General features: G+C 39.7%; 1 protein-coding gene across 1 annotated transcript; it reads right to left on the reverse strand.

Moving 5' to 3' along the window:
• Nucleotides 1–2,838: 2,838 nt before the first annotated feature.
• On the reverse strand, nucleotides 2,839–6,612 carry cd28 (CD28 molecule). The gene is made up of 5 exons (XM_035914744.2): nucleotides 6,540–6,612; nucleotides 5,006–5,214; nucleotides 4,294–4,450; nucleotides 4,064–4,218; nucleotides 2,839–3,073 (listed from the first exon to the last, which is right to left on the reverse strand). The coding sequence occupies exons 1-5, from the start codon at nucleotides 6,610–6,612 to the stop codon at nucleotides 2,963–2,965; spliced, it is 705 nt and encodes a 234-aa protein (XP_035770637.1). The 3' UTR covers nucleotides 2,839–2,962.
• Between the last annotated feature and the right edge of the window lie 10,133 nt (nucleotides 6,613–16,745).

The raw sequence follows: 16,745 nt of genomic DNA on the forward strand, positions 1-16,745 counted from the left end.
AGTTTTAATAAAGCTCTCATTTCCATGTGCTCTATAAATTACCTATAGGCTTCTCTTGAAGAAGCTGAAGGCTTCTGCTTAAATACCCTTGGATGTTCTAATAGGGTGATATGGTACTACAAGGTCATTAAGATAAGATGGGGCCTGATTATTTAAGACCTTGTATGTGAGGAGCAGGATTTTGAATTCTGGATTTAACAGGAAGCCAAAACAGGAGAAATCTGCTCTCTCTTTCTAGTCCCTGTCAGGACTCTTGCTGCAGCATTTTGGATTAGCTGAAGGCTTTTCAGTGAGTTTTTTGGACTTCCTGATAATAATGAATTGCAGTAGTCCAGCCTGGAAGTAATAAATGCATGAACTAGTTTTTCAGCGTCACTCTGAGACAGGATATTTCTAACTTTATGCAGACTGCACAAATTTAAGAAAACCCACATTTGTTTAATATGTGCAATAAAGGACATCTGATCTATGTTGTATGGCATTCAATGCAACTGAAAGTCTGCATCCTCATCGACAGACAAACCCTGAAAAACTCCATTAAAACAGATTTTTCTTCAGACTAATACAACAGCCTTATACATGTGTAGTAGTGACTAACCTGTGCTCTAAAACCCTCAACTGCAAGTTGAAAAAGAGCATTATTCTATTGTTTTTCTCAAAGCGCTAATTAGCCGATGCTCCTGGTAGACACGTCTGTAGCCTAAACAGGGTTAAATCCAGATCTGCTGCAGGTACTTTTTCTGGATACTAATCTGTACTATCAACAAAAACAAACAGAGGAACCGTGCATGTCTCTGTGGTTTATGTCGCACACACATGTGCACAAGACTTCCAGTAGCAACTTTTCAGCAACTGTCAGCAGCTCTAAAATGTTTTCTCATCATTTACAGCTCTAACTAGCACCATCTACAGTCCGAAGCACTATATTACATGCTGTCACACTCTGTCAAAAAATGCTTTCATAATTCTGATTTAACCATTGTGGCAACATGTTATGTAATGAGGTGCTCAAATAAAGGTTCTGGGCTTGTAGCTTCAGCAGAAAATAAATATGCTTTGCACATTTCGTTTGATGTTGAGACAAAACTGAGAGAGTCTCCTTTATTTCAAAAAGTTTCATTTTCATTGTTGTTGTTGTTCTTCTTCTTCTTCTTCTTCTTCTTCTTCTTTTGGCTGCTCTGTGACCAGCTGTGACCATGACAGGCCACCCAAGGATTTTCAGACCACGTTTAAGGGGAAAAAACAGCAAACCTTTATATTTATATGCAGTTTTTATGCACCAATAATTTTGAGAGCCAGCAGCAGACAAACAATATTTCAGTCTTCATCCTAGTGTATCAAGGCTTGGTTGGGCTGTCAAGTGATCAGTGGCGTCCGAAGCTTCAATCAGCACATTGCTGCTGCAGTATTCAGTGGTTTATACAGAAGTGAATCTTTAGTGGGATTTGTGCTGTTGTGGTGATGTTGTGTGAGAGATCGTAAACCCATGTGGGATATACTGAGAGACATGGAGCGAGCAAGAAAGAGAGGATGCTCTGCTGTATAAAAAATAAATAGAATAACCTTAAGTGTTGTTATTATGATATTAAACAGAAGCTGTCATTTCAAGTTGTAGATGCAAGCTGCTCTTCACGCAACTTTTGCTTTTGGCCACAAGATGGCACCAAAGAGGACTAACACAAGCTTCAGTGCTTCAGACGGCTTCATTTGGCCGTCACTAGATGCTGACACTATAGAAATAAACTGGAAATGAACTGAACTGAAAGAGGCAGTTTTACTGCAGTAAGAAAACACTTCAGTGATCTTAAAAGAAACCATGGCTCTGCAATGATTCAGACTATATACTGTAAACACAGAAAAGGGGAGAGAGGACATTCCTGGGGAACACTGCTGACGGATGAGACAGGGGAAGCAAAAATCGTCAGTCAACCTGCATCTTACATGGCCCCCACCTGCCACCCCTGCTGCACATGCAAGCTGTTTTCACCTTGGATCCATTTTTACCTTGTTAGCCTCTTTATTACTGTTGACTCATGACCACTGACCCTAACCGAGGCAGGTGAGGCCTGGAGTTCTTTTATGAAAAGAGATGACTGAAACAAGCTCCATATATCATACATATGATACATACTAAGTCAGCTGATCAAGCCCCAACTTTAAGCTGTATCAAAAAAAAGTTTGAAGCCTAACCTTAAAAGTAAAGAAGGGGCCTGTCTCCCAAACCCAAACTGGGAGCTGGTTCGGCTCTGCCTCCCATTCTACTTTAGGAACAACAACAGGTCAGTAAGCAGGGCTCCAACACCTTTGATGAGCCATAGTTTATGCACTGAGACACATGATAAATATGCTATATGTGTCGTTATTGTCTGTGCCATGTGGACGTCATCTTGTCAGTATTTATCTTCTCTGTTATTTGACATAACAGCAAAGAGCCCATTTGTACACAGCGAGACTTATTCTGACTCTAAAGGACTTTTAGAAAGTCCTGAAAACTATTAAAAAGTGTTTTCCAAAAATGTCTCCTGTTGCAACAACACATATTTATATTTTTCAAATAACAAAAGTACAATTTAAAGTCAAAAAACTTTATTTTGTGTTAATATCCAACATGAATACATGAATATTTGCTTTGCATTACAACAATAACAATAGTTGCAGTAAAAGACAGCTATCATTGTACTCGTTTAATTATCCCAAGCATTGCATTTTAAGTTGCATTTAAGCTGATTTTACATCTAAACTCAATGGAAAATCAAAGCTACAGCTTTTTACCATCATTTGAGTTTACAAGAATGTAAACATTATTTTTTCACTTAAAAAGTAAAATTTTGGTGTTTTTCATCAGTCAAAGAGGTGAAAATGATCATCCCCACCCCGCTCACTACGTAGAAGCAATAATATCATTCGAACGCTTCTAAGCCAAAGAAAACTGCCCCGCACACGACAGCTCCACCACCAACATTCACATGTTACACACGATGTTTTCACACGGACCTGAAGCTCCGTCCACCTTATGAAGCGTGCCCGGCCACGGCCTCAACATTTCTCTCCTCCCCCGTTCACACTGGACAGTCTGAAAATGGAAACCATGCAGAAGTTAATGGAGTGAATAATTATCATTGTATGCAGCAGAGCCTGACAGCTACGTGGAAGGAAAAGATCACATGATTCGTCTGTGACACGAGAGGCTTATGGAAAGATTTGACCTTTAAAGGATAAAGATCTCTGTCAGCCTGACATGTTGTGTTTCTGTTGTTGATCTTGAAGAATCCTTTACACCACTAAGACTTCTAATGATACAGTCTCGTGCCATTAGTACTCTTGGACTGTTAACCATGAATATATGCATAAATATACTACTACTACCGATAAACAGGCTAAAACACTGAGAAGTGGTTGGAAAGAAATAAGTGGAGCAAACTGAGGTCAAGGTTGCTGTGAGGCTGTCAAAGTGGAGAAAAAACCCTACAAAGTGAAAGAGTTCTCTTTACAGTTGTTACAGTATCAACAAGAGAACAACTTTCTGGAAACCAGCTGAGCCTGGACGGCACGTGGAGGATCCAGCACGCAACAGAGTTTCCTGCACAGCCACAATAATCTGTAGCTTGTTAGCTACTTAACATGTTAGAAACAATTTTAGAAACATCAATTTTGTTTGTGCAGAGGGTAGAATACCCCATGGAGAGCCCGAGCACACAGGAAATGATTTTCCTAAATAGCATGGTAGAAAAAAGCTTCCCTGTCTCTGAAACTGTTCTGGACGAGGAGCGAAACATCAGTGACTCGCAGCTGATCAATGCTTCGAGGCTAAAAACACAAAACTGCTTTCAAACAACCCGTGCAACTTCATGGTTCAGTGTTTGCTCTTTCATAAGTGAAACTGCAATATTCCACGTGAAAACCAGTTACCTTCTGCAAGCCAGTTAGCCAATGACTGCTGATTCACACTCTTAGCATCAGAAACAGTTAACTGTGTTGGACTCAGGTCGCTGTAACGCTACTAATCAGAAATAAATACTAATCAAATCCTGATAAAGACAAAATCAATTAATAATGTTCTGACCTGAAAGTAGATGATGATGATTAAGACACAAATGACTGCGATCACCAGGACGACCACAGGAACACTGACAGGTGCCGTGTTATCATCATCTCCCTCCTCTTCACCCTGGTGGTGACTTTGCCTCTGAGCTTCCTGCACGGGGCAGCTGGAGCTGTCTGTGGACGCAGAGAGGAAACGTAAGACTAAAGATTTCAGCTTTGTGGATAAACAGGGCCGTGCGGTCGCCTCACCGAGGACATGAATGAGTGTGCCGTTGCCAATAAGCCGCAGGAACGGTGGCGGGTAGACGATCTGTATTTCACAGCGATACATATCTGTGTCAGTGACATTCAGGCCAGAGAGCGTCACCTCCACAGTGTCGTGCGTGGTCTCAGCAGTGCACTCCACCTGAAACGTACAGGACACCATTGTACCTCAACACTGTGCACAAGTTTTTGTATTTCAGTCTAATGTTTATGCCATTTGTAAGAGTGCAATCTTCAGTTTAATGCATCATATAATGAAGAAAACGAATATTTATGGAGGAAGAAAAATGCATTTATAGGACGGATCTGGATTCTTAATGTTTGAGACCTTATTCACTCATGCATGCAGTTTGCTGAGCACATGAACCCCCTTCATTTGCTAACTGAGGGTGAATTAAGGGTGTAATGAAAGTGGGCTTCTTCAGTTGTGAGCCATGATATAAATATTTTGATATAGCGCTTTTCCACCAATGGATGCATCGGAGGGCAACATGGGGTTTGGTACCTCGCCCAACGATGTTTGGCTGGAACAGAAGGAGGTGGAACCACCAACCTTCCCATTAGTAGGTGACCTGCTCTCCCACCTGAGTTTTTAAGTGTTATGTTGTGTCACTAGCAGGAAAGAACAAGTCGCAGTGGCAGATTCCTGAAGAAAACTCAACCTCAACAGGCAAAAAAGCACAAAAACAATAATTACCTGTTCTTTTTGCTCCATACGTGTCTCTCTCGGGTCCGTGAAGTTAAGGATGGAGAAGCAGAGTTCTTGTTGGCCATGGAGGCCCTTCAGCACAGCGACTCTGACCTCCTCAGGGTATGGGTATCTCAGGCTTTGTGGATGAATAGCACACTGAATCTGTGCCACACCATTGGTGCTGACCACTCTGTAGGGCTGGGTCACTTTCGGAGCTGGCATGAGAAAAGGTATAAGTGACTATTAGTAGCAGCAATGAAGAAGCAAATACTATCAGCTAAAACCATTTACATATCAGAGTCCAGTTCCAGTGGAAGAAAAACAACAACACCAAGTCTCCCAGGCAAACATGCTTAAACTCATTTTCATTGAGCACTCAAAGAAAGAAATGTATATATAGATCTGTTCATATAACGACAAATGAGCTAACACAAGAAAATAATACAATTATGGGAGCAAATTCTTGGTTTTGTAAGCTTTGTATGGATTAAACAGACAGGACACAACTTTGGAAAACCTCACAGGAGCTAAGACACCGATGCTGAGGGTAAAGTGTGGATGAGTGTGGATGAGTGTTTGGATTCTGACTCCTCCAGTTCAAAAGTTATCAGATTTGAATTGTTGTTTCATTGGTTTTCCTCCAAGCCAAGTGTTTGAATGTCTATCGAGCTGATAGTTAGATTCAGCACCTACCTACTGAAGGCCTGCTGAACAGTGTCATTTAATATACCTGAATTGTTTAATCCTACATTTGAAATTCCATTACTCTTTTACGTTTTTCATCAGACGATGGAACGGTTCATGATGTGCTTGTTGAAAATTAATTGGAATACATTAAATTTCCTGGCTAGCACTTTAAAAGCTAAAACCACATTACAATGCCTTATAATACAGTCAGCTGAATTCACAAGGAGCAGTAAACTTCAGCTAAGGACAGCTGAACATCTATCAAAAACAAATATTGCTGAAGATTCATGATCAGTTTTGTCATTCTGGTGGCAAAACGTCTGGATCCATGGGTCACTCCACCTGTCAGATTAATGCTGTGATTACATCCTGCAAACTAAAGGTTTCAGCACTCTTCACATGTATTTCATATTTTCCATGTATCGCGTCTGAAATGATGACTTCTTTTAAATACAGAAAATACCAAGGACATGGTTCTCTCCTCTTCCACCTGACACCTGAAAACCATGTTTGACATCACTGATGCTGGGCTTGGTCCCAGTTTGAAGTCAACAGTAAGTCTTAAACTTGCTCATGTAGGAGCAAAGTTTGTCTACACAGCTCCACCGTTAAATATGGAAATGTAGTCACTGTGGTGCATGGTCCAGCAGCTAGTTAACATATCTTTGGTGTCCCAACTAATCCTGTCAGAGCTGCCCTCAGGCTCTTCAACGGTTTTGCATGACTGTGGCACCATTATCTTTATCTGTAGTTTAATGTGAATCTCATTCGCTTTTCTTGTTCGTAATGAACTTAAAAATAATGGTTTTTAAAGTGTTACAGAAATCATCAGTAAAAGGTTGTTTATACTCACTGCTCCACACAGGCAGGCAGAAGCTAAGAGCTGCCAACACAATCCATCCCATCATACAGTGCGTCAGGAACATCCTGCTGTATTTCACACTGCTCCACAAAGCCACAGGCACTTAAAATGATCTTTACGCCGGCGATCACTCACACTGAGCAAATTTGACCGAAACACATGAAAACGAGTGAAACTCATCTTTATATTTCCTTACGTGCTGTCATGGAAACTGTGTAGCAGCACAGGAAATGATGATGAGGTTTTGCCGGTAAGAGAGATGGCAGCGTGGTTGTGGTTCTGCTGGAACACTGAGAAAAACATGAATTTCATTTTTCTATGATTTTAATGAACTAGTTTAATCTGAGCAGCATCCTCAGAAGAAAAAAGAAGAAGCTGCTCAAAACTCATGAAAAACAAAGAAAGGAGATCGTGGTAAAATATGACAGCAGTCAATTAAAATCTAAAGAAAACTTCAATATTAATGAGACAGAAAAATAAACATGATGCTGTTTATGTTCTTTAAAGGATGTGAAAAGCGTAAGAATGTTCCAGAACAGCTACTAGAAACAAAGTAACACCTGCTGGCTCGGGAATTTTTACATCTTTCAACTCTGTCAATAATTTCAGATCTTTTGCATTTGCTCATACAGCAAGTTAAATAAAAGCAAAAGTCAGTGATTTATTCAAATATACACTAAACTCTCTTCACTGAAGCTTTTGTGTCTAATCCCAAAATCTGATTGTTTTGAGAGTTTTGTTGATTTTACATGAAGCGTGTGAGCGAGTCTCTGAGGCGCAGTCGCTGATCGAGGCTTTGGCAGGTGAAGCTTGGGTGGAAACTAACGTGCACAAATGACTTGTTCGTGTGGAAACTTTTGCTGGGTGAATATTTAGTTTGAATTCCTGTGACTGTTGAATTTTCCTTCCAAGTTTTAGATAACAGTGCAAAATCTGTAAAACATAAAAAACAAACTGTTATTTTTCACTGAACCATTGTTAACATGATTTTCTGTCCATGACTCAAGTTAATGAATATTCCTGAATACTTGTGATTGTTTTTTTGTCTTTAGTTGTAGTTTAACTTCTTTTTATACAATTATCTCCAGTTTGAAACAGGAAAACTGGAGGATCAGAACTTACTGGGCTTCACCTCAGATGGACCATTGTGTCGTTTCTGAAAAACAAAAGCCCGGGGAGTCGCTTGTGAACTTGTGGCATCAAGAGGTTAATTCATCTTTATATGCTTTTAGACAAACAAAAACAAAACAAGGCAGGCTAACCCCAAACAACACAGAACACTGAACGTTGTAGGGGAGTAGAGTGACTACACAAAGCTGTGAGTGGGATGTACAGTAGAAACTGTTTTTGTTTTCCAAAACTGTGTTGCCTCATCACAGCAGGATGGTTTTCTGCAAAAACACACGCAAACGTTAGGCGGGTCCATGCAGATCCAAAATAACACCGTAGTCTAGTCCAGGTTAGCACAAGTATATGTTTACGTTTACTTTTTTAACCTGTGATTGAAGCAGAGATCAACTCTAAACCGTAATAACTCAAAAGCAAACTGTGTCACTAATTTGTCACATTTGTTCCTGTAAAGCTTTTAAAAGACTTTTAAAACAGCATTCAAGTCCTGCTTGCAGTATAATGCAGCGCATGATGCAATCAGCACCCACATGTTGTGTTTTAATTATCGCTGAATTGCTCTTTCTCTCTGGAATATAACAATCATTTTTGTAGTTTCATTTATGCATTCCTCTCAGGCCTGCTGCACCTAATATGCAACGATAAGGTGCAAACAGTGGAAAACAGCTAATTTTGCAAGTGCGTTTTCAGATAGTTCACTGTGAAAGTGCTGATGTTGTGACATTCGGTGGCCTGACGTCACATCTGTTTTGCCTGGAAACACTCTGTGGGGTTAAACCCCGTTTTTGACAAAGCTGACTGAAGTTACAGTCAGCACTACAGTCACCCGGAAAATGGTGGTTTATTTCTGCTGCTGTCATTGTTTCAGGACGGTTTACTATGAAGCGCATGCATGTAATGAGAAGCCGTCAGCCCCTGCATGTGCAAAAAGCTATTGAAAGGAGGTTTCACTGTTTAGTTTTGCAAAAAGGCCAAAGTTGCAAAAGCACGTGCTCATCTGATGTTCCTACTCTGTGCTCAGCTTCAGTAGATTGTGTTGATGCAGCAATTGTAACATGAAGCAAATGCAAAACTATCGAAAGCAGTTTAACAGCTGCAAAATCACATTTGGTTACATTTATCCAGTTTTTCGTTAAATGCACAAACGTCTCAGTGATATAAACAATAAACAGAAAACGTCCTCCTGTCAAAGCTGCAGCCCAAAACTGAGATGCGAGACACGGTTGTGCTTGAAGCTCCAAACTTGCACTTTGCAGCATCTCTGACTGCAACCTTCAACGGTTAAACCGTTCTCTTTCAAATGTAAGAACGTGTTAGCAGCTCAGTCTGTTGCAGCGCTGCTTCTCAAAAGAAAATCTGTTTTTGTTATTCAAGATCTACAGCTGCCATTTGAGTGCATGCATGTATTTCTACTACTTTAGATGTGATTCTACACTTCTCCATCACTATACTTGTTTTATCTTAAACACATATTTGAGATGGTGATGCACTGCTTATCATGACAGCAACATGAATCCAGAGTACAGTGTGTATGTTGGAGAGTTCATTGATCCTGGGTGTGAGAGTGGAGGTAATGTAGCTTGTTTTAAGTGCTTTGAGAGGTAAGTAGAAAATTGATGCCAATAAGTGGGTCTATCCCTGCCTTCCATCTGAAGACATGCGACTGTTTGTTTCAGTTTTTTTGAATTTGTAGAGTTCGTTAACGACTAACGGACGACTGGATCCAAACAAAGAAGCGTACCCAAGCCTCTTTGCCTCCAGCTCTCCACAGCTTTAAATCTTGTGTTCATTTTCACCAGTGTAACAGCTCAGAGTATGCAGTTGCTTTCTCCCTTCTTGTCTTTGATTCCTACCGCCATAGTTATACTTACAGGATATAATATTTGCTCTTCTTGCACCGTGATATGTTTGCATGATTGTACATGAGCGATTTAGAACAGTTTGCACCAAATACAAAAGTGCAGAACTGCTTTGAATGTAAGATAAGATAAGATAAGATAAGATAAGATAAGATGAGATGAGATGAGATGAGATAAGTAGAACTTTATTTATCCCGAGGGAATTTTATTGTCGTACACATGCTCAATGTAGCAGGAGAGACAGAGGAGCAGAGGAATAAGATATACAACATATACAATAAGAATAGTAATATACAGTAATATACAGTAATACAAATATAATATCAAATAACTCTAACAAAGTAACAATATAACTATATCCTGAAAAATAAATAACTTAACTATCAGTGCAGGTGATTCTTGACAGTATTGTGCAGCTGAATAAAAGAGCGTGTGATGGGGAGATGAAACAAACATTCGATGAAATACTGCTGGGTGATGTTGCAGGAGTGCTGGGAGTGGTGCACAACAACCCTGAAGAGGAGAGCTGTTAATTGTACTATGGCTTTGAGTTCAGTAGCAACACAGAGCAACACAGTGCTGCCTCTTGTTGTTTCCTGGTGGCTGATTTGTTTTCCTTAAATGAAGCTGTGACTGATGGAGACAGTCTGTGAGCCAGTTCCAACTGTTGTTGCTCATCCGTCTTTATCTACTGAGCCAAAGAGTGTTTTAGACTTCAGCCCATCAGCATTATTGAGTTGCTTTTTTTTTTTTTTTTTTTTTTTGCCTGTCCCATTTGGTTCTTTAGCCGTCAGAATTGTTGTCTGAAGACCAACAAGGATACCCAATGGATTTATTTTGCCAAATGGATCATCATGGCATTGCCGTATTGGTCCATTTGATCGACCTTTGTTTTTATTTTTTATTTTATTTTATTTTCAGTTGTTACAGACGGGACAGACATGAGTGAGGGATAGGAAAGGGAGAAAGAAAGAGGAAGGAGAAGAAAAACAGAAGGGGAGAGGGACAGTGAGAAAGGGGGAAAAATCTCCTGGATCACCTGTTGAGAGAAAAAGAAGAGAAAACAAGCAAAAAAAAACAAAGCAACATACTAAACAACACCATCACGTTAATCTAGCTAAGTGTAAACAGCAGTAAATACTAAATATTGAATGTTGTTGTGCAGCACGCAGGACAGACAGCGCACAATGTGCTTTGAAGTAGCAGCCAAGAAAGGTGTGATTTAAGTCTACAAACAGTGAACACCTGTGTGCACACCTGTGTGGATCAGCACGCTTGTATTCAAATGGTTTCCCCATGTAATGGTCTGCAAGAGGATGTAGAGAGCCATAGCCCCGCCCCCCAGGGAATGAAGCAGGCATGGAGGAGATCCAGGCCCCAGACATCCAGAGGCCCCAGAGTGCAAGAGCCCAAGGAGGACCACCGGAGGGGCATCCGTGCCACCTTCATGGGAAGGGCTGAGGATCCCCAGACGAGGGGTCACCCAGTAGCCACCGGGCAGAAGCTAGAGGGGGCTGCACCGGCGTGCCCGCCGGCTCCGCCGGCAGCCAGCTGTGCCTGAGTGAACCGAGCCGCAGGCCCAGAGGCCGGAGGCCCGAGGGCCCTCCGCGCCCCGGAAGAGGCCTGACTGAGCAACAGTTGCTTTACTTTTTAAATAGATGTCTGCAATGAGAGAGAGAAATTCTAAATTACTGTACAGAAACATTTTTAGGTGAGACCCATGGAACATGACGATGTTTTCATAGGTTTCCATTAAATACCAATCAGTTCTTTTAGAGTCTCATAGAGAATGTAAAATATAATTATCTGATGATGATAATAATAATAATAATAATAACAATAACAATAATAATAATAATAATAATAATAATAATAATAATAACAATAATAATAATAATAATAATAATAATAATATGCCTTGCTATGTGGTGAGTCCGTGATCTGGTGAGTGAATGAGGTGATATCTGTGATTACCTTTTGGATGAGCTGCAGTGTGATCTGAGTGTGTCCACTCTGGATAATGAAATGTTATAAAACTGGAAGAGGAACAAAGGGAAGACATGAGAGCTCCACACACAGAGCTATAGCTATCTAACCACGTAACACTGTGGCTTTTATATATTCTGTCTTTCCCAAACATAATGAAAATTAAACCGTGGTTTACGACATCTCAATATGCCTGTGACCCAGTTAGAGCCGCCTCCGTGCTGTGGAAGACTGATCTCAGAAGTATGAATCAAATTTTCGATTCTCTCTTTGCGACTATTAGTTGACGTTATGAGAACTTGGGAAACTAAAAATGGATCTAAAAAGATGCGAAACTGCTTTATTTTCAGTGAAATTAGAACCTTTGATTCCTTTATGACAGAAAAAGTACTCGTATAACCGTCTGTGTGTAATGCATCCTTGTATTGCAGCTTGTATTGGAGAGGAAAATATAAAAGCAAGAGACAACATAGTAATTGTTACTCCTAATTATGATTGTATTGAACTGTATGTCTCACACGTTGTTTTAAAGATCAGTCTTCTGAGAGCACTTCTTATGTTCTTGCTACCTGCAGGTCATCTGATTTCTCATAAACCTGGGAAGAATAGGAAACATTTAAAAATACTTGTTCACCTGTTAGAAACAGCTGAAACTAAGCTGCACTGTGATTATTGTGCCTTTCACTCGGTTCTCTGAGCAGAGGAACTAAGTTAATTGCTACTCTGAGCAACAAGCAACTTATTCAGCGACCCTGCAGACTGTATAGAAAAGATGGACACAGTCATCAATCCCAGTGGGACTGATGACTGTGTCCTGTTTCAAAGTACCGAGCTCAGCGTGTTTGTGCTGCGATGGCCTTTTGAAACTGGTTGTGAAGATGGAGTGAGGAGTGAATCTTGTCAGTCACGAGCTAGTCCCAGCCTAAACCTGCTCTGACATTTGTGATTATTACAAAGCAGACATCCTGTTGTATTCATTAAGACTCGACAGAGCTCATCAGGACTGTCTTTTCTTGAAGCTGGGGGTCATTTTTTATTCAGAAGTAAGAAATCTGGGCCCCTTTTGAAAGCAGTGAGGTCGCCCCCTGCTGGCTCTTGCAAAGAATGCAGGCTGAAGGTCTGTGTCTGCCTGTGTCTGCCTGTATCTGTGTTTCATGTTTGTTGTTCTGTAAAACACTTCAGGTAAACTGGTGCTTTGCTAAGTTAGACATTTAAAGCCTAAATGTAATAATTACTTTAGATTTTGTTTGAATGGGATACTGGATCTGTACGTGTGTTTAAGGTTTCTGGATGTTTCTAAATATTGTTATAAAGCAGATGAAGTGATGACGGCTCCATGCTATTCAAAGTTTATACTGGGCAGTAAGTGCAGGCTAGGCTGGGTAGTTAGTCTACCATGATAAACTATAGTGCCGTGAAGACTTCAACCCTTTCTCAGTGCTGAAAGTTTGATTAAACACATTTTAACATTAGATAAGGATTCTCAAGTAAATGCAATTCTCTTCTTTGAAATTCAGCCACACTGAAAGGCTTTTAGACGTGAACCCTACCAGGGCCGGTTCCCACGCTCAGCTCTCACCTGTCACATTCAGCTGTGTCAGTTTTACAACAGATGCAAGAAACGCAGTCTTTCCAAATGTTCAGCTTTTGTCTTGTTGACCTACAGAATGTTTTCTCTGAAGTCTTGGAGACGATGAAGATGATTTCTAGCTCATCCAGTGCCCTGGAGTAAGTCCACGAAGTGTCGGAGGGGATTTCAGGTCATCACGTGGTTTTAAAGGTAACAGTTGGCAGTTAGATTGTGTGAATACACAGTTTGGGTAATTAGTAATCATACAGTAATAGTGTGTATACCACAGTGAGGTACATGAATTTAAATCTTTGTATATTCAGTCAAATATTCAAGAATTAGTTTTAAGCCTGCTGCCCTCTGCACGTATTCCAGACTTTTCCTGCTTCCTAACAATACTTGCTAATCAACAACAGTCAGATCCAAATATTTATTACTACATATTAATAGAGCAGAATAAATATTTTCAATCTGCCCCAATTTTTCTTCAGTGTTAGGATAACTCAGTGTTTCAGGAGGGTGCTTTATTAGTCCCTAAGGACCCCAAAGCACTTTACACATCCAGTCATCCACACATTCACACACTGGTGATGGCAGCTACATTGTAGCCACAGCCATCCTGGGGCGCACTGACAGAGGCGAGGCTGCCGGACACTGGCGCCACCGGGCCCTCTGACCGCACTGTCTCTGTGAATACAGTGAGACTGGACACAAGTGCAGTGACAGAGATCGCAGTTCTTTCTTGGAGGCTAAGCTAGTGGCAGGAAGCTCTCTGAGGCCGCCTCTGAAACCCGAGGCACACAAACTCAGTCATGATGACATGAGAGAGCGACAGAGGGGAGGGGGGTAGAGGAGAGGGAAAGGGCGAGGGTCCTGCAGGACTGTGACACGCTGCACACTTAATCACTAAAACGAAACGTTTTCGTCTACTTTTTGTGAAACACAGTCAGAAATGTCTCTGTTTTGTCTCTGTTAAAACACATTCCTGCCCAACATGTCAGCTTCCTTCTTGATATACGGCAGCAAGGCACCTTTGTGGTTTTAATGGGTGTTTAAACCTTTTTGCATGTTTTGGTCCATTCACATATAAATACATTTGTTTTCTGTGTTTTTGAATGTTATCGAGTTCCTCATTGATTGTAATTGTGTAATGATGAAGAGTATGTCACCGTTTCCTTTGTTGTCCACAGTGTCCACTGTGGCAGGTGTCTGCTCACTCAGACGTTACACGTGTACAGTCATTATGGATTGGTATAAATAACATACAGTAATACTGCCAAGATGTTGTTGATGAATATGATACAGTTTTTACTGCAATTACTCGTTTAGCCCATTTTTTCAAAGCTGACTATTTGCTGCTTTTTTACTCTCAGTTCTGTCTGAATCTATTCTAACAGCCAAATGTAACAAAACATGTTACAGTATTAATTTGATCATATTCCCAGTAGATACACTGACACAGGCTGATAAACTACATCCCATAATGTCACTAATGGTCAACACCATCTAACCAAGTTATCTGTAATAAACAAGACTTCTGTCTGTTGTATCTCTATGACACGGTTAGCCTTTGTTGCTAACTTTCGAGTGAAACTGGTGTGAAAACTCGTAAAAACATGACCTGGCTGACTGACTGATAGGCTCTGAGCTCATCATGACGTGTATTTTGGACATATCCATCTTTAATCATTCATAATAAAAATATGTTTTATGAAATTCAAAATAAATGCTGTAAATCTTTCCTGGTGTTCTCACACTTTTTGTTGGTTCCACTTAACTAAAGCTCAGAGTCCAGCTGAAAGATTCATTCATTTATTTTCAACAGAGACAAACTAAAAAATAAATGAATTAATAACATTTAAATGTTAGTGAGTGATGAGAAAAATATGCAAGATTATATTGAGACTTGAGACGTGTCGGTTTCCTGCAGAGCCACGAGCGCAGTTATTCTGAGTAATAAGACATTTGTCATCTTCATCAAAGAAAAAAGATGCAGTCACTTCTGAGTAAATCCACACACGCGTGAGGCATCTCTGAACTCACGACAGCGTAATGTAGCTGAATATGAAGGAAAATTACTCATATATCAACCAAACAAGAGGAGGAAATTGATTTTCAGCACATCAGTCCCAGAAGTGAACACAGTCATTACATAATGGCAAAATATTCTAAAAATACACATTCTTTCTATTTTAAAACATCTCATGTTTATAGCAAAGGTGTTTATTGTACAACATGTAATGTACATACAGCAGTGGGACAGACTTTATCATTAATTAAACAACATACAATAATAATAATAATAATAATAATAATAATAATACATAAGAAAAAAGTAAAGATCAAACAAAATGTTTTAAACTGTTCTTAAATATTTAAACTTTTAACAACCACCAGTGCTCTGCTGAACCACTCAGGGTTGCACTTAGCCACATATTAAGCAAAGCCTAGGTAAAGGACAACACTTACATACATTTACACACTTACGTACATTTACACACTTACCTACATTTACACTCTTACGTACATTTACACACTTACCTACATTTACACACTTACGTACATTTACACACTTACGTACATTTACACACTTACGTACATTTACACTCTTACGTACATTTACACACTTACGTACATTTACACTCTTACGTACATTTACACTCTTACGTACATTTACACTCTTACGTACATTTACACACTTACGTACATTTACACTCTTACGTACATTTACACACTTACGTACATTTACACTCTTACGTACATTTACACACTTACGTACATTTACACTCTTACGTACATTTACACTCTTACGTACATTTACACACTTACCTACATTTACACTCTTACGTACATTTACACACTTACCTACATTTACACTCTTACGTACATTTACACTCTTACGTACATTTACACACTTACGTACATTTACACTCTTACGTACATTTACACACTTACGTACATTTACACTCTTACGTACATTTACACTCTTACGTACATTTACACACTTACGTACATTTACACACTTACGTACATTTACACTCTTACGTACATTTACACTCTTACGTACATTTACACTCTTACGTACATTTACACACTTACGTACATTTACACTCTTACGTACATTTACACTCTTACGTACATTTACACACTTACCTACATTTACACTCTTACGTACATTTACACACTTACCTACATTTACACTCTTACGTACATTTACACACTTACCTACATTTACATACTTACGTACTTTTACACTCTTACGTACATTTACACTCTTACGTACATTTACACACTTACGTACATTTACACTCTTACGTACATTTACACACTTACGTACATTTACACTCTTACGTACATTTACACACTTACGTACATTTACACTCTTACGTACATTTACACTCTTACGTACATTTACACACTTACCTACAGTTACACTCTTACGTACATTTACACACTTACCTACATTTACACTCTTACGTACATTTACACTCTTACGTACATTTACACTCTTACGTACATTTACACACTTACGTACATTTACACTCTTACGTACATTTACACACTTACGTACATTTACACTCTTACGTACATTTACACTCTTACGTACATTTACACACTTACCTACATTTACACACTTACGTACATTTACACTCT

The sequence above is a fragment of the Neolamprologus brichardi genome, chromosome 16 (genome assembly GCF_056152115.1).
Source record: "Neolamprologus brichardi isolate AB-2024 chromosome 16, ASM5615211v1, whole genome shotgun sequence".
NCBI lineage: Eukaryota > Metazoa > Chordata > Actinopteri > Cichliformes > Cichlidae > Neolamprologus > Neolamprologus brichardi.

What these genes read in the sequence shown, in the direction of transcription:
- cd28 (XM_035914744.2), bottom strand. Translation starts at nt 6,612, where the DNA reads ATGTTCCTGACGCACTGTATGATGGGATGGATTGTGTTGGCAGCTCTT. An exon ending in CTGCCTGCCTGTGTGGAGCA is followed by an intron (nt 5,215 to 6,539) that starts GTGAGTATAAAC and finishes TTCTCATGCCAG; the next exon opens with CTCCGAAAGTGACCCAGCCC. An exon ending in TCATCATCATCTACTTTCAG is followed by an intron (nt 3,074 to 4,063) that starts GTCAGAACATTA and finishes TTCCATTTTCAG; the next exon opens with ACTGTCCAGTGTGAACGGGG.